We start from the raw sequence: 19,291 nt of genomic DNA on the forward strand, positions 1-19,291 counted from the left end.
CAGTATATGAATATCACGTACTTACATAGATATATACGTATGTATAGATCATACATATATGATATATTATTTGAATTATATGTTATTATAATTAATAACTAAACTTATTATAAATATATGAATAGATGTATATTCATTGATCATAAATTCGTGTAAATATAATATAAAATATATGTATATACTAATATAACATAAATATATTTACATATATCAAGTATGCATGTATAATACAGCTGGGCATACACGCATATATAGGTACATTGACAAATCCATAAATACGTAATGCATATAATTAATATATTTTTATATGCATACATACGCGTTCGTAAACGTGCGGCTGTACATGTCTGCTTCTAGAGATGCACACATGGAAGGATGTGTTGCTCTAAACGCATTTATATGTGATGTATGAGATGTTATGTGCATGATATATTGCATATATATCGAAATTATATAAGTATATGTATTCACATAATCTTTTGGATGTGTATGCACGTAAATGCACATATATATGAAGCTATGACACGAAGTATAATTGTTATGATTTACCAATTTTTTAAAAGAAAAATACTAAATACATAAAAATAATATATTATTGATGAATAACAACCTAACCTTTATAAATATAAGTTTGGCTGTGAATAATATATTTGAAGAAAATTTTGTAAATCGATTCATTATAATTTATTGAAACTGTATTTGATTTAAATCGAATTAAGTTTCATGGTATATAATTGAAACAATCATTGTAAATAAATTCTAATTATTAAAAGTCGTTAAACTTAAATAAAAATGGTTAAGGTTATATCCGCTAGATCTATTGAAGGTCGCCATCTTTGTCGTATCTTCAAATCCTTGACACCAATGCATGCATGCACACATGTATATATACGCGTATATATATATATATATATATATATATATATATATATATATATAAACATGTATATTTATTTATGTGGGTATGCGTATGTGGGTAGGTATAGATATGCGTGTATAGGTGCATATGAACATGCACATACACTTATATATATATATATATATATATATGTATATACGTGTGAATGCGTATATATTCATGCATATGTATATATACACATTTATATAGAGATGCGTGCATGGATATGCGCAAATACATACATGTGTGCTGACTGCTGAGACCGCTGAGGGTCTGAGTCGAACGACCGAATCAGTCGACCAGAAGCTCTCGCGGTTTTCTCTTCTTTCTGTTTTGTTGGTGTAGTGTAGGGTCCGAGGGAACATAATTTTTTTCAATCGTTTACTGGACTCTATAAAATTAGCAGGTTTAAATACAGTGATACTTATACTATCTGTAAGTAAAATTTCAGCATGTCTTTTATTTAAAAAAACTAAATTTTTTTAAAAATTGCGGTTCATTTCTATAGATTGTATATGTGTGTTCCATTGTGTTTGTGTGAGTGCATATGAAGGGGTAGTATACATGTGTATTTCTAAGCATAGTAAACGCGCCGTTTACAGCCTACGCTCCCGTAAAACTTGAAATGTTTTCCCCTGAGTATGCAGTGGGCGAGAGAGAGCGCGCACTGGAGCTTTACCGTTTCTTTCGTTCCTCTCCGATCTTCCGCCATTTTAAGCTACGTAGTACGTGAACTACGTTTCGAGACTGTACTGAAAAAGTGGGAACTGTCAGTTTCTTGTCCTTGAATTTTTTTTTTTTTTTGAGCTTATAGTGATATGTGCAAACCATTGTCTTGTTCCATTCATTTTCAAAATTTTATGAATTTAATATTCCGTTTTGTTAATATTTATTAGTTTTTGCTCGATTTTTCTCGGCGCTAATTGCATTTTTAATATTAAACGAAAAATATTAAGTTAAGAATCATGATTTTGGATTCGTTTATACTTTGAAAGCGACACTTTAGTTGGCTCTGGGTATCAAATACAGTAAAAACAAGGTTGTTTAGCATGTGAACAAAATTTTATATTTATTTGAAATTTGATTACGATCATTGTTGATCACTTTTAATTATAATTGTTTTTTTTTTTAATAGATATTTTATTAATTTTCTGTTTACAACAGTACATTATGGAAGGTAAACATATATAAAGTTGAACAGCCATGCAAAGGCTGAAGTGAAGGATATGAAGAAGATCGAGATGCAGCAGCTGCTAAAAAAATGAGGTTTTCGGCTGTGCAAGAGGATGGCTATGGGGTAGGCTTGGGGCAAGAAACACCACCCAATAATGTGGATGAAAGTATGATGGCTGCCACCGGGGACACAGAACCAGGTGGCGATATTACTGTAGAGGAAGGTTCCATGATATCCAACCTTCCTCTGCTGTTTGCTAATGGATATCCCACATCTCTTGAAAAGATCACACTGGTATGTTATATGTTATTAAAAAAGATGAGCTTAAGCTTATGTGGGAAGATTTCAACGAAAAAATCAAAGGAAAGGTAGAAATGAAAATACTACTTTACATCACAGCCGGAGCTGGAGCGGTTTATTGCTTTCATGGTTCAATGTTCCTTGGGACATGATACAGCAGAAGTTATCAGCAAACCACAGTGGTGGCCCAAAGAAATCAAATTTGCTAATCCATTAGTAAGACCCAAGAAAATCAATGAAGTAAGTGTTTATGTATTACTCTTTTTTTATTATTTTAAATAATTTACTTTGAATAAGATTTAAAGTTATAAACAGATAGTACATGATTTTTATTTCAATAAAAATTAGAATTTCCTAAATTCCGTTTCAATTATGTAATAACTATTTTAAAAAATTTTATATTTTATCATTAACTTTTGTTAAATTATTTTTTATTTTATGTTTGATTATTTAATATGAAAATTAATGTTACACAAACATGGATTGAGCACTCAAGTGAAGGATTAGTTTAAAGTTTAATGAGAACAAAGCAACTTTCACCATGTAGTTATATAGATCCAATTCTGTGCCATTTTGTGAGCATGAAATCTATGTGCATACAATCCACAATTATTTTAATAGTTAATAAACATTTTTTGAGGCTGTTATTAAAAAAAATATATATTTTTAAGTCCCTACTATTAACAATAAATGATACATTAAAGAAATTAAATAATATATGTATTTATATAATATCAAGCATTTACTATTATAACCAATTTTGAAATTTATATTTATATAATAAGATATTATTATAAAAAGAAGAATATAACTTGATAAAAATAATTCTAGAAAATCAAAATAGATTTGTAGATCTAGAACTTATATGGTTATGCAATGCATATGTATTAATAGATATACTTAAGTAACTATTTAAATTGATGAACAATTTAACAAATTTATGAAAATATATTAATTTTTAAAATATATTTACTAAATAATTAATGGCTTTTATTTTATTGAATGTTAGTATATATATAAAATTCTTAAATAATGTAGTGGATATAATTAATTATAAATATTTTTAATTCATACTTTAAAAAGATTAATTCTAATGGTACTTGGCTTTTTCCCTAATAAAATTATATATTTTAAATTGTCATTTTATAGTGTTAAATTATTGTCAAATTCAAATATGTAATTATATATTTCATATATATATATATATATATATATATATATATATTAATATATATACATATGATATATTTTTATAATAAATAAATTTTAACTATATCATTACATTATATTTTTACTTTATCTACAGCCATCCAATTTTTTCAAGAGGTTTAAATCAGAAATTGTACAAATTTAAGTTAAACCTAATGTGTTTATATATAAATGAACATTAATAAATAGCCTTAGATATTTATATATAATAATAATAATTTATAATGATATTTTTATAATTAAAATAAAAACAAAAGTCATGAACTTTATATATTAGTACTGACTTCTATAACTATGTTAATTATAACAGTTTTATTCTGAAAAATAAAATATGTTCTGTAATTTTGTTCATTAAATAAATAAAGAAAGAAAATTTTTTTAATTTCCTGTTTTATTGTAATGCTAAATAATTATTAGGTTCTTATTAAATTCAATATAGCTTCACATGATAAAACTAAAAGTTTACTAAAATAAAATTAACATGATTTTCATTTTCATTTTAATATTTTAAATATTTTAAACATTTTAAATTTCAGTATTAATAATTTCAGAATATTTCCAGAATTCATTGGAAACCTTATTAATAATAAGCAATAATAAAAAGTTTCTTGGATGTACAACTATGCGATCATAATGTACATAATATATAACTCAAGCATACTTTACAACATAATTGATAACAAGTTTTCTTTTAAATAAATGATGACTATTATATTTGTTTCGATTATTAAAAGTGTGCATTCAAATTCAGCATTTTGTTGTCATTCTTTAAATAAACTTGTTAGTACAAGTTATAAAAATAATAAAAGAAAGGTTTATTTTGGTACTACTATTTTTTTCCATATTTTTAACAAAAGTTGAGTTTAATAAATGACCTATTCGCATTTATTATACATTTTTGTAATTACACATAATTATCGAAATGTATAACTTCTATGATTAACTGCTATTTTAGTTCCTCATGCAGAAAATTTCATTGATACTAATAACTTTTTTCAATATTATGTACATTCTTCAGTTCCTATTAGTGAGAGTGATTTTTTTAAGTTTTAAGAGTTCATCAGATATATATAAGCTAAGATTTTATTCGTTTAGAGTTATTAAAATAAGTCTATTTTTATTTCAATTTTCCCAGTTATGGTACGATACAATCATTTTCTTGGATCCGCCATTTAAGGAAAGTTGAAATTTTTATTCAGCTTTACGTTAACTAATTTTTATTTTAAAATGTTTCCTATAACATGCAAGCATCGAAATACCATTAATATGGTAATATGGAACTATTCGACTAAGTTTTTGTCTTTGAAAAAAGTTGAAATTTAGTAAACTCCATTATGGAATTTTGAAATTTGTTGTTCGATCGCCCGAGAACTTATATGCTTTGGAAAACTAAAAGCCACTTTTGATACATTGAAAGCAATCTTTACATTTCTGATCAATCGATGTGGATACTGCAAACTCAGTATGAGTCTTTGTAAGTAAAATGCGAATTTCAGTTTGATTTTGTTCAAATCAAATATAAAATTATTCAACTACTTACAGTCGATTTTTAACTCATCTATTTCAGATATGTATATTCATTTTAGTGGCAGTTAATATTTTATAGTTCATTTTGCTACATAAATAATATTTTTCTGTGTTAAAGAATTCAAAAGTGCATTATACAGACGAACAACAACTTTCTGTAAAATAAGTATGTGTCCATACAGTAATGAACAATTCGCATCGAGTATTTGTTTAAATATTCTAAGCATTAAGATGAATAGATGTTGTTAAAATAGTTGTTTCGGTACGACTGTTGCAGGTTGACTGGTTATTTTCACTATTTATAATTAGCGATAGTAACTGCTCGGTTGTCCAAAATAGGGTAATTGAACAACCTTGAAAAGTTGGTTTTTTATAAAACCAGTTGTGTTGAAAATGATGAATTATTGTTTTGAACGATTCCGTGTCACTCAGCTACTGTTGATAAGTTTGATGCGCCCTATGTTATTGGACAAAGTTGGGACGCATTTACAATATTGTCTTTTCTCACACTACGTTTCTTTATTGCCCCCCTCTTTTCTATCCAATGGGGGGCGGATGCGTCACAAGTGATTGCACGTATGCACAATGCGAAAGAATAGGTTCATTGGTGCTATAAATTTTGGTGCAAGTCATCATTAAATGGTAAAATAAAACAAACAAAAAAAAATATATATATAGTAAAAATAGCAGATATCCGGTTGTTATAATATAGTAAAATATACGTTTCAACATGGAACATGTTTGCAGTCTTTCATGAAACGTATTAGTGTATATAATATAAGGAGTATTTAAGAATAATATACTATACATAATATAAATCTTTATCATTCATTAAATATAGTGTTTTGTTTTTAAGATTAAGATTATGTAATAAAAAGATATTCTGTCATATGAAACGATGGAGATATATAAAATTGAATGTTAAACATGAGTAAATGAAAATTTCAAAAAACAAATTAAACGATTTAATAGTAATTACAATGTACAATGAAAGTATGTACTAGATTTTTTAATAATTTTATTTCTCAAAGAATTGTGTACGAAACGTACATAATTGATATAACTTGTGAAATATAAAATAAATAAAATTTCCCATAATTTAAATATGTAAATTTTTACATATTGAAAATATTAAAAAATGTATATAATATATTTTAATTTAAATTAAAGATAAATATCGATTTACAATTTATATATTAAACGTTAGTCATATACATTTAAGGATTTTTCATATCCAACAAGAATGAAATATCATAATTATTTTAATGAATTTATAATGGATATTTAATTATAATATACATAAGTATTAATATATTCTTAATAACTTACTGGTTGATCGAAGACATAAAGTGGAATTAAAATAGAATTGAAATACTAAGAATTATATGAATTTTAGTTAACAATGTATACGAAACATGAAAAGAATACTTTTATGTAAAACAAATTTTCAATATAATGATAAAGAAGCCAATGCAAATATAATGTAAATGATGTGATAAAAATCATATTTTAATGTTCATTAAAATTCATAGAACAGTTAATGTAAAAATTACTTTAAGGGTGGCGACAGGAAATTGTTAAATTTTATATAAATGCTGGAGCTGTAATCAGGTAATAAGGAATATAGAAAATCATCTCTATATTATAAATAAAATAAAGAATTAAATATTATATTAAGAAATGTTTATATATTAGAACAAATTAAATCAGTTAATAAAAGTAAATGATTAAAACCTGCTCGTTAAATGTTTACTGAAAGAATTAAAGAATTCCACGCATAACACTTTTTAGCGGAACAAGACAATCTAAATCTAGTTTTTATATCTTAAAAAAGTATAGATTTTATAGATTTTGATTTTTTTTTTAAGTTGTATACAAAATTGTGTCATTGTGATTTAAGTTTAACAAATATTAATGTAGGAAAAATGAAAGAAGCGAAAATTTCAAATCGTTTTCTTAGTCAATCGACGATTCATTCTTGCACTCTACGAAAATTTTTAAAGTTCCTTATACCTGTGTCATGTCAATTTTGCGCAGTATGTGCTTAATTTTATTATTGAAAATAAATAATTTAATATTCATATATATCTATTGTAACACTTATTGTGTCCATTTTTCCTTTTTTTTCTTTCACATTCTGTTGTATTGACCATAAGTAGAATTGCACATCATCAATGACATTAGGGAAATCTTTTTATTAATAGTAAAATGTGTTTTATAACTGTATATAATAAGTACGATTTCTAAATCAGTTGTATAAGATGCTTTCGAACTCTAGAATATAATGATTTCAAATATATGTATAGGAACTAATAGTAAGTTAGAAAAACGTTATCGGTTTGAGTTATTATCGAAAACTCTATCAGTATATTAATGAATTATAATTTGAATAATCCTTAAAAATGTTTTGGTGCTTATGCGAAGGTACATATAATTGTTTATTTTTATAGTTTGGGCGTGTTTTACATTAATTAAATTATTTACATATTTATATTACTAAATTCCCGAATTCTGGCCTGTTATATTAATTTAGTATTTAGTAAAAATATTGAGTATAATGATACTTAATAAAAGCTTTTAATATTGTTAATTAACTTTATTTTATAATCATTTCATTTATCTAGTTATGAACTGAAATTAAGTCTTCGTAGATGAGCTTATAAGATATTATGATTTCATGAAATATTTATCTTTTTTATTTATATTTATATTTTGAATAGTACTTAATTTTTGTTGCACATGAAAAGTCACATATGCGAATGCGTTTTTCAATGTAAAATCTGCAAATATATCCGCTGCTATATATTTGTATGATTGTCATGCTTTTAAATTATTAAGATCCAATACAATTATCAAATGTGTTGTTAGGGAAAATGCAAGTAATTCAATAATCAACAATTTCGAGCATTTCCTATCTCGTTTCTTTATTTTTTATTGCCCGGTTTGTATCCAGGATACAATATACTCTTCTTTGACGCTTAAGTGGTTTCTAAAATGGCTTCCTATGTTAAACTGCTCCATCTTGTTTTCCGTTGGAAATGTATATTCGGCGCCCTTTTTCCCAATTGGCAAATTACCTATTATGCAATATCTTTTGTTTTACGTATTATGTCTCCTTTTTTCTTAACCACATTATCGTCATTTATCAGAATATATGCGTCTATATATTTATATATTTTGTTTGACTTTGTCAAAGAATATTAATAAAAAGTCGTATTTGTATTTATGAACTTAATTACAGTTGGGTTATTATTAAAAGAACTTTATTTTTAATAAAAGTTATCTATCTATTATCACGACGAGAGATAACAAATATATTATCAATTAATTTATATTAATTGAAAAAAGAATCTCACATTTTAATTTTAATATGTAATATTTTCGATGATAAATCGAAAACATTTGTTGTATTAGCCTGTTTAAATGTCTCGTACCTTAAACATCTGTTTATTCAATTATGAAAAAAGCTGTTAATTTTAAATTATTTTGAGAGCTCAAGTAAATATTTATATGCAATGTTCCGGAGCCGTAAGAAACTAATGTTTTAAAATTGAATGAAAAATAATTTTTTTAGAAATGTCATTCATGTTATGTGTTGAGGAAGTTGTGATGACGTGGCTAAGATTTTCAAAACTAAATTGTATATTCAAACATAAACGTATCGTCACGCTTTATTTGCTGTGATGCATCTTATTATGGAAGCTATTAGATGTTATTTTAATAGGTCGATTGAAAGGTTATGTTACCATATAGTAACCATAATACCAACTGCTTAATCAGGTTGTTAAATATTTTTATATAACTTTCTGGTTTTACCAAAAATTTTAATTTTTGAAAATTTCATAGGAAAAAAGAATGAAAATGCCTAAATGAAAATTGATTGTATGGCAGTGTATGTATATATGTTATTTAAATATATTTATTTATTTAACATTCGTATTAGTAATATGATTAATATATTTAATTAATGGGTACTGTGTGTTAAAAAAGTTTTTAATTCATATATTAAAGACTACAAAAATAAGATAAATTTGAAGTATACATTTTTGACAAATACCCATTGAAGGAAAACACATTGGATCTTACTTGAAGTTTCAAACTTACATAAATATTTCTTGATCGATCTGTTATAACAAAAATTAACAAATGAATTTATAAAAATGCATTTATTTCAAAAATATGTAAAACAGATAAATCTGTACTTTAATGAAATTCAAGATATGAAATGAAACATTTCTTACGTTATAATTCATCTTATCGTATTTGCAAAACTTTAAGCCTTTTTAAAATTAAAATTCGATTATTTTAACCATACTACAATGATTTTACTTGCTTACACATGTATATAGTATTAGTAACTTTGCTACTTTATCAGTGATATATCACAGGATTGACAAAATGCGTATTGGTTAATTATTTGATTTAACCACCTTAATGTCTATCTACTTTGCCAATTTAGTTGCGAATAATATGAGTCTTTCATTTATGTCATTGATTTATATTATAATTCCTACTAGAGTTATATTATGCTGAATATTTCTTACTACGTAGTTTTTTCAATTAATAAACTTTGACATATGAGATATTAACCCATATTATTAGAATATATTCGTTTATAATACCAAAGACTAAGTTAAACGATCTCAATATATGATTGTATATATTAATCTACATCAATGATAGTTCATCTACAGAGTCAATAAAATAATTGAGATTATATAAGTATCAAGACTGACTACAGATTTTGATTAATTATGAATAAATAATGTTCATACTTACAACTTGTAAATAGAATCAAATAGACATGTAAAATATGATCAAATTTTCTTCGTAAAAAATATTTTACTATCCTTTTTGAAAATCAGTTCTTTATTGATTAATTTGTTATTAGATTTTGATTACTAGGATATGAAAGAAAAATTAGATATATGATATGATATTTTCATAAAAAAATGTCCAAGTTAATTATTACTTTATATTTAAATTAAATCGCATATTGAACAATATAATAATAAATCTAATTATACCTTTTATATGAAAATATTTTATTATAAAATTAATTCTATATTTTTTGAAACTTATACTTTATTTTTATAATCATTGAAATAGAGCAATTAAAGCGAGTGTAGCTATAAATATATTTTACAGCGGTAATAGAACGATGAAGGCTAGCAACTTTGTGCATAAGTTAACTAAAGAAAGTTGGTTATATACATTCAAAGAATATAAGTTTGTTCATTTTATTTTAATCATTAATCGAATTATATAGTTCTTCATGGTAAAAATTACATAAATAAAACTGAAGAATACAAATGAAAAAAAAACTTAATAATTTTTTTAAGTTTTATGATTATATGTATTTAAGAAATCTGTTTGCAATGCGTAAATATATTTTTAAAAATTCAACTTAATAAAATTATTAAAAAAAACTTCAATAATATTTATAATTAAATAATGTATAACTTTAATCTTTATGGTCCATTGTATTATTAGTTGAGGAGTGAATAACCAGAAAACCACAGACTAAGAATCGTCCTAAAATTTTTATTTTTTAAATAATACTTGCGAAACTAATTATATTAATTGTTAAATATAAAATACTATAAAGTAAAATACTGTAAATTCTTGGTTTTTTTTTTTTTTTTTATTACATATTTCATTTTATTATAATAAATGTATTAAGACTAAAAATTCAAAATATTCGATATCAAACTACATTTTCTTTTTTTTCTTTTACTTCTGTATTTGTTGTGTCTGCATCGATTTATCCCTTAATAGGTTAATCATTGAGATTCAGATTTAGTATAAATTTAAAGTAAATTTCCTCCATTGATATTAAAAGATATATCATTTATTATTTAAAAGCAACTCCAAAATATACTTTATATCTTAAAATCTGTATAAAACAATTGTTTAAATAGATATCTAATAATATAACTGTTACAAATATATTTTGAAATTTAGGAAAAACTTCATGAAAATTTAATTTAAAATTGAACATTTGACAAAGGAATAGAAATATTGAAAAACATGATGGCTATTAGCAATATGCCTGTCGTGTACATTTTCTTGCATTGGTAGAATGAGAACCTCTACTTGCTGGGAAAGGGCAAATTACGTTCATGGGGCAGAACGACTACGTGTTTTGGCTTAAAGTTCCTACAAATAAAATGCCGCCGAACGGCCCAGCAAGAGGCTTTCTGTTATACATTATGCATGTAACAACCAGTCTCAAAGTAATATTATTAGTAACGATCGTTTTAATTTAACAAATTATTAGTATACAAAATTTTATTGAAGGGTACTTTTGATAAATTAAAAAAATTGAGATGAATAGCCAATAAAAGTAAGTGTATGGTTATTTTGGTTTAAAAAATAAAAGTTATATATGCGTTTTTAATAATGAAAATAATTCGAAGTAGAATAATGTAAATATATAATTTACTTGAATTATATATATATATATATATAATATTGAGATGATTTATTACTAACAATATATGAAATTTATAAGATAGCGGCATTTGTAGTTCAACAATTGCATACTATCAATAAAATTATTATTTGGTTTGTAACAGTTTGAAGAATATTCTAATTTAAAAATTACATACGTTCATTTATCTTGAATATTCTTTTATTTCGTAAGATTTTGGAAGAAATAATTTTAATACTTAAAACTTATTCAAAGCAATTAAAAATAACCGTTCTTATCTAATATACATTAATAAACTACTAATAAATATTTTTCTAATATCTTATAAAATATTGTTTAAGACTACATGTAGTTTTAAATGGAAATAAATGGTAAAATAATTTGAATTCATGCAAATTTATATAATATTTATTAGAACTTTTGTTTAGCTGATTCTGTAATGGTCGATCCAACTATCAGGATGTCTTAGACGCATCATTGAAATTCTTCTTTAAGGTTTTATATATTAATGAATTGGAAATAAATCAAGCTATTATACCATTTTAATTAATTTTCTATTCATTGTTTAATAACATAGCTTAGCTTAAAAATAATCTCTTATTACTTAATAGATACCTTCTTTTATAAAAAATGAAAATATATAATAATACGAATTTATAAATTATAACATTGTTATATTACAGTAATCACTAAACTATTCCTTTTAGAATGAGAGACAGACAAAGAAGCAAAGATTGTAGAGGTCAGTCAAAGAAATGTTCCATCAATACATTTGTAATAAACGAAAGAAAATTGGACAAGAAGAAAAATGAAACATTTATTTATGAATATATTGTTATTAATTACCTTGTATAATATAATATGTTCATTATTTATGATTTTTTTATACGATATAAAGGATTTTTACAATTTATTTTATTTAATTCGTTTAATTCGGCAAATATAAACGAATCTATTAGATTATACAAATTTTATGATAAAATCTTATATATTATATATATATATATATATATATATATATATATATTAGTAAGATTAAGCATATCATAGAGTTGCTATTACAAAATTCTGATTAAAAACTCATCATAACAACGTTGAAAGAGTTCGAACATACCTTGAAGTAGGTGATAGAATAATAATAATAATTATGTTTCACAATAAAATACGATAGAAGATAATACGAATGAAAAAAAGAAGAAGAACAAATGTATGAAATTGTATAAACGATGGGCAAACAAATATTAAGTGATAATACTTCAATATTTCATGACTGAGAAAGAAAAATTATAATATGACCTTTTATATTAAAAGTTTGATATTAAAAACGTATGAAAACATGAAAAAAAAAACGAAAGACCGATCCAATCGATTGATATATTTTATAATTTATCAAAAGAAGTTTTCGAAAAATGTGATGACGAATATTCAACATTTAATAATTCGTACGTTAATTATTAAATTACTAATAGCAAAAATTAAATATTAATAATCTTTTGGAGTACTGTTTTTTTTTCATTAGGTAAATTATTGAATATTATATTTTCGGTAGCTATATTCGAAAATCTTTTATTATGATAGTTGAATTAACTTTAATTCTTTTTATAATGCATTTGATTTATTTTCACTGCATTATGTGTGCTTTTTTTTGTATTTGTGTCAACTCTGTGTAATGGTATTGCAATCATAAAGCTCATTATTTGCATACGCAGCATAAGCTTCATATGTATTTTTCAGTTATTCATTATTAGAATTTTCAGTAGTGTAGACGACTTGTAATAAATTGCAATAAATTGTACTAAGTTGTAATAAAAATAAATTCTAATCATTAGTAGAGAGACTATAGGTAATATTGATTTTATATTTTTACATATAATTTTAAAGAAATAATTCTTATCATTCTATAGATTATTTTTATTTTTTCACATAAGTTAAGGCACTCTAAATACATACATTAGTATTTGCAATTTGAAATCAATATTTTATTTATAAATACTTGTAATACGAGTATATTTTTCTACCGTAAAACGTATACATTTTAGACATTCATATGAATTACTTGCGTCAAGAATAAAAATATCTAGAATAAACAGCCTAATTAATATATAAAACATACACGTTTAGTGAACAGCTGTTCAACAGTTTCACTAGTGTAGTAAGGCTATTCGTAGAAAATGATTTTCCGAGTTATTCATAATTCATGGAGAACGTTATTATTTTATGATATTTTTTATTATTATTAAGCTAAGATCTGGTGCTTTTTTAATCTCAAATGCACGCAGTGGCTTTTTATTTTATTAACCAAAATTTAGTTTTAGATAAAACTAATTGGTGTTTAGTTTGAAGATCTTTTCAAAGTTCACATCCAAGTATTATCCAAAATACTTTGAATTAGATTTAAAAATTTTTGGATTTTATCAAGTAAGTTTTAAACCGCATGTATGAAAATATTTCACAAATTTCATTTTACTACGAGAAGTAAAATTCATATTAAAACTTATGAGTTCTATGAAAATGAAATATATAAAACGATATAACATTTAATTACTTGGTAGATTATTGCATTTTAAAGAAATTATTTTCAATTTAGATATAGTGGGTCCGAAGACATTTTTATGCTATTATCAATTTTAATCTTTCAGATTAAAACATAAAATAAATAATTAAATTACTGGAAATAACAATCAAAAAATCTCGAAAAATTTAATTATTTTATACTTCGCTTTTATATTTATTTTTAACACATTTAATAACTAATAGCTGTATAAATAATTATATAAATATTGTAAGGGCACATTAATTTACGATTTATTTGATAGCACCTTTATATACGTACTTAAAAATTGCTTTGTAAAGGGCCTTTCGAACTCTGTACATGCCACTCGGCTCGTCAAAAATACAAAAAATATACTAGGACGAATATCAACTATAAGTATGTTGATATTTGTGTGGTGTTTTGTTATTTAAACGACCAATCAGATTGAAATTGCACTGCGCAAATTCCAAGAGTTAATTCTTCCAAGCAGAATGATGAAGGATTAAGATCTAGCTGCGCTGCTTTAATTCAATAAGGTTAGATCGTAACGCATTATTGATTCTGCGCAATACACGTTCATTGTTGATTGGTTGTGAATTTGCATTCATTTCAACAAAGATAACTTGAGTATTGTATTTTAAATGTGTTTATAGTTGTTGCTCAACTCTGCCTTGTTTCCCTTTCTTTTATTAAAAACCAATCGCATTAAAGGTGTACTGCGCAGAATCAATTCAGGCTCTATATAACTATATGGCCTCATTATCTTGACTAAAAGGAAGGAAACAACTTCTCAATCTTAGCCAGAAAGAATTATCTTAGTTTCGATTCGTTGGTAATCATACGTTTATCATTTCAAATATTTGTCCAAAGGAAGTTCGAAACAAAAGCCAAACAGTTATGTACAATTTTTAACAACCCAATGATAATTTTGGATAGATTTCGCATATAATTTTGCAATGTTTACAACATCCTACACATAGCGCATTGTATATACTTTTTTTCGTCTCGATTTCACCTTTCATCCTGCTACATTTACCGTTGATTGTTTTAAACAAGCGCGTACACGATCACCAACCAGCGTGAAGTCATCACTGCGCAGAATCCAGAAATTAAACTGCATATTGACCTATTCTTCATCTCTTCTTCCTGTTGCAACTTGTACTTACAGGCTACTTTTGTCGCGCAAATAGACTATTTTCCCTTATATATTTGTACATACCTGAAACTTCATTCTGCCATATAAGATAATTTATTGTAGCAATAACATTAAAAGAATACCTATTATAATATACTATAATAATACATTCTTAACGCTCATTTATGCTAGTTTATTCGACATGCAATAAAAATAGTTGACCGAAAATTCAAAAATTAACATTTTATATTGTGCGGAATTTGCATAAAATTTTTCTTCCAAGACCCCTCTGGATACATAAATTTAATATTAGATGACCAAAATGGCCGTTCAATCCTAATTGTAAAGCATGAGTCAGGAATCTCGATATAGATTCAGATATAAGTAATAGCTACTGGTGCTGCTGCTCTTGCTTAGGTTAAAAAAAGGAACTAATAAAATAAAATAATGTATATGTGTACAGCTGTTGCTGTATATAGATAAGAGGAATTATTTGAAATTCATGATTACAATAGCTTTTCAAATTATTCATTTAAACTAAATGAATATATTAATGTATTACGTATCTATCAATTGATATTAATATTTCTTGAAAATAAAATAAAATTTGATTGTCAAAAGCTAATGTGGCATAGCATTAAAAAACAGAAAATTACATGACATTTTCAGTATAAATATTATACTCCATGTAAAAACAATTTATGCATAGATAAAAAAAATATCCAAATATCTATACTTTGATGAGATTATAATGTATTGGGACGTTAAATATTTGAAATAAAAAAACAAAATAAACAAATATAAAAATTATGAATATATGTATATATATAAATAAAATTCACAAAATGTTATGTGGAATAATTTGATTTATATAAAATAACGTACTAATACGTAAATATAAATTAATTTACAAATTGCCTAAAAAATGTATATATATATATATATAGATTTATATAAATTTTTTAGGCAATTTGTAAATTAATTTTTTGCTTCAAATTTATATTTACGTATTAGTACGTTATTTTATATAAATCAAATTATTCCACATAGCATTTTGCGAATAGAATTTTATTTATAATTTAATACATCTGAGAAAATATATTTTTCATGTTAATGATAATACAACATAAGTATGCAAAATAATTTTTACATTTTGTCTTGTGGAATAGAGTTTATTTAAAGTTCTATTACTAGGCCACATTTATAAAATTATTAGAAAATTAAATTTATTGATATTGTAGATTTAATCATTTTAATTGAATTTCAGACATACATGGGTAATTTAAAGAAACTCGTTTTCCGGTGTTATACCTACCATAGAAGCGAATATCTTCTTCGCTTCTGTTCATATTTGGCACAATATCCACATGATAAATTAGAATATGTCAACAATTGGGATTATACTACAAGCTTATATTTAAAAACTACAGGAAAACTACTTGTCACTTTTCGCAATGAAAACATGGTATATATTATATTTATTTTGTAATTGGTCTTCTTAAATATAAGCCTTTTAATTATTATTTTAGAACTATGACAGGAGACTCGAAGGTCCAAGAAGGATGCTTTTACCACTAAATAGAACAAAAAAAAATTCAATTAGCACAAAATGTTTGCGAAGACGCTCGACCCAAAAACAAGCACCTTCTCCAGCTATGGTTGAACCCCCAATTGATGATATTTATCTTTGTGATAATTGTGATGCTGAATTTGTTGGTTTATGTAAAATGAAGGTACATATTAATTATAAACGAAATACATAATTAGACTGTTATTTCTAAATTTGTTAATAAACCTTTGTATGTTTATAATACTATTGCATAACGTTAATTAATATTTATGAAGCAATTGTTTATAATTATTGTTGAATTATTAATGTATCGACTATTTGTACTTAAACATTTTAGGAACATGAAAAATTGTGTTATCATGTTGAACCTAGACCAATAACTCCAGATGCTGAATTAGTGCCAGAGATCAAGCAAGATCAGTTCATGGAATATTTTGAACTGACAACATCTAAACCAACCGATGCAAGTCAAAGGAACAATGCAATAAGTAGTAAAGATAAAAATGTACAGAATCGTACTACGGGGCGTATAAGAAGCTCTATCAACTTAACTCGTTGTCCTACAATTCCGTTTTCTTCTCCTGCTGGGCTTGCACTTGGCAAAAAGTCTAAGATGATGACAGAACTTATACAGCAGGAACGTCTCGAAAGAATAGAGAGACATCTCAATGCTCCACCTCTATCCACCTCATTCAAGCCTAAATGGTTTATGAAAACTTACGAATTTGATAGATGGTCCGTTACCTACAAGCCTAATCGTGATAAATCCATAAAAGTTGATGAATATGCTCATGAATATAAATTTGCAAACTATACTGGCAAACCGAGTAAGAATCAATAATAATTAATCTCTATTTTATATTTATTATATTTATTATCTATTTATTATAAATTTACAAATTTAATTTTAAAGATTTATCTTGATAAATACAAATGCCAATGATTTTAAGCATTTTATTTTCTTTTTTATAATTATTAATTCGTAAAATATTTTGATTTTTGTAGAAAACTTTTTATTGATTAATTGTCACTGCTAAACATATAATACAATTATAATGCGGTATCAATGTATATTAATTAAAAATACTTGTATATTTCTGTAAAGAATATTTGATTAAAAACATATTTTTTTAACTTTTAAATGGTGAATTAAAATAAATTAATTTAAAGGTCCAAGCTCTTGGCTTAAAAATAGTAAATAAACATATAGTTAATAATAATTTCAATACTATGGAAACATCTCTAATATATGTTATATTTTTATGTTTTTTTCAGCATTGGATTTACGATCTCAATTATTATACATAGCTTGCAGACCAATTTACGTGATAGTGACTCGACTTTCAGATGAAGAACTGGAACAATTGAAGCGTGATCCATCTAGGTATAGGAGCCCGGAACGCAAGGTACCACGCATTCGGCCAAGATCTCCATCGATCGAGACCTTCTTCGAGCCCAATATAGGAGAAGACCCGAATCCAATAGTGATTGATCTGGAGACCGATGAGCCATCGATCTTGCCTCCTTCTAAGGCTGTATTTGACCGATCTGCATTGACGACAATGGCTACGATTGCATCTATGGCGAAGAAAACTTACAGAAAGAACTGTAATAGGGCTAAACGTTCAAAGCCTTTGAAACCCATCATTTTTGTGGACCTCTGTTCCTCTGATGACGAGATGCTTGAAGATGAAGATTCGAGTCCGTGTATTTCAACTGATGAAAATCGCGATCCCATGCGAAGGGCAAAGACAACATCCACAATGGAGGTTTGCGTCGATCCCAATTTTCTTTGCACTTCTCTTCTTACGCCAAGCAAACTCTGCACTAAGCCATGTATTTATCCAGCTGATTCAACCAGTGGCTGGCTCACAAATTTGAACATTGATGGGGATCAGTCACGCAGCTTCTTAAAACACGTATCAATCTTCAAGGTTGCTCCTTAAAGAATCGTTTTCGTACAGTAGAATATTTTCTCGCTTACCCGTTCGATCGGATGTGATGGTGTTGACTGCTTTGACATACTTCAATCACTTACTTCGAATACGCCTTCATGCTAGATTGAGTCAACGATTGCTCACCGATCTTCCGGGACTAATTGATCGTTATTTTAAAAGACAGTTGCTTGGGTCATTTTATTTTTATCGTCAACAAATCTATGATTGTTCACTGATGGATAAAGTAATTTGTTTTTATTTGAGAAAATAATTGCTTAAATTATTGTAGTTTTCATAAATTGTATATATCCATAACAATTAAGTGAAATTATTTTGTTTTCATTCGAATTTAATAAATTTCACTAGAATATATATATATATATATATATATATATATATATATATATATATATATATATATATATATATATATATGCATATAATTTATGTTTGAAATGATAATAACTTCCAATTTTAAAGTGATAATGTTTAGGTACATAATTTATCCAAATACGATTCCTGGTAAATTGATCTACTATATATAACAATGTATATTTGATTAGTTAAATTTTTCT

The 19,291-nt window shown here is 25.4% G+C and overlaps 1 protein-coding gene across 3 annotated transcripts; it reads left to right on the forward strand.

Moving 5' to 3' along the window:
- Positions 1–1,174: 1,174 nt before the first annotated feature.
- ova (ovaries absent) lies at positions 1,175–18,972 on the forward strand. Of its 3 annotated transcripts, none has more exons than XM_011499164.1 (7): positions 1,175–1,333; positions 2,063–2,366; positions 2,472–2,612; positions 16,477–16,674; positions 16,739–16,942; positions 17,117–17,606; positions 18,055–18,972. In XM_011499164.1, exons 2-7 carry the CDS (start codon positions 2,160–2,162, stop codon positions 18,723–18,725), a joined length of 1,911 nt encoding a protein of 636 aa, XP_011497466.1. In that variant the 5' UTR covers positions 1,175–1,333; positions 2,063–2,159; the 3' UTR covers positions 18,726–18,972. The 3 variants fall into 3 exon arrangements, with proteins under 3 accessions (XP_011497466.1, XP_011497467.1, XP_011497464.1); XM_011499165.1 differs by lacking the exon at positions 1,175–1,333 and adding an exon at positions 1,505–1,667; XM_011499162.1 differs by lacking the exon at positions 1,175–1,333 and adding an exon at positions 1,702–1,937.
- The last annotated feature ends 319 nt before the right edge of the window (positions 18,973–19,291 follow it).

This window comes from Ceratosolen solmsi, unplaced genomic scaffold, assembly GCF_000503995.2.
Source record: "Ceratosolen solmsi marchali unplaced genomic scaffold, CerSol_1.0 scaffold2, whole genome shotgun sequence".
In the NCBI taxonomy this organism is placed as follows: Eukaryota; Metazoa; Arthropoda; class Insecta; order Hymenoptera; family Agaonidae; genus Ceratosolen; species Ceratosolen solmsi.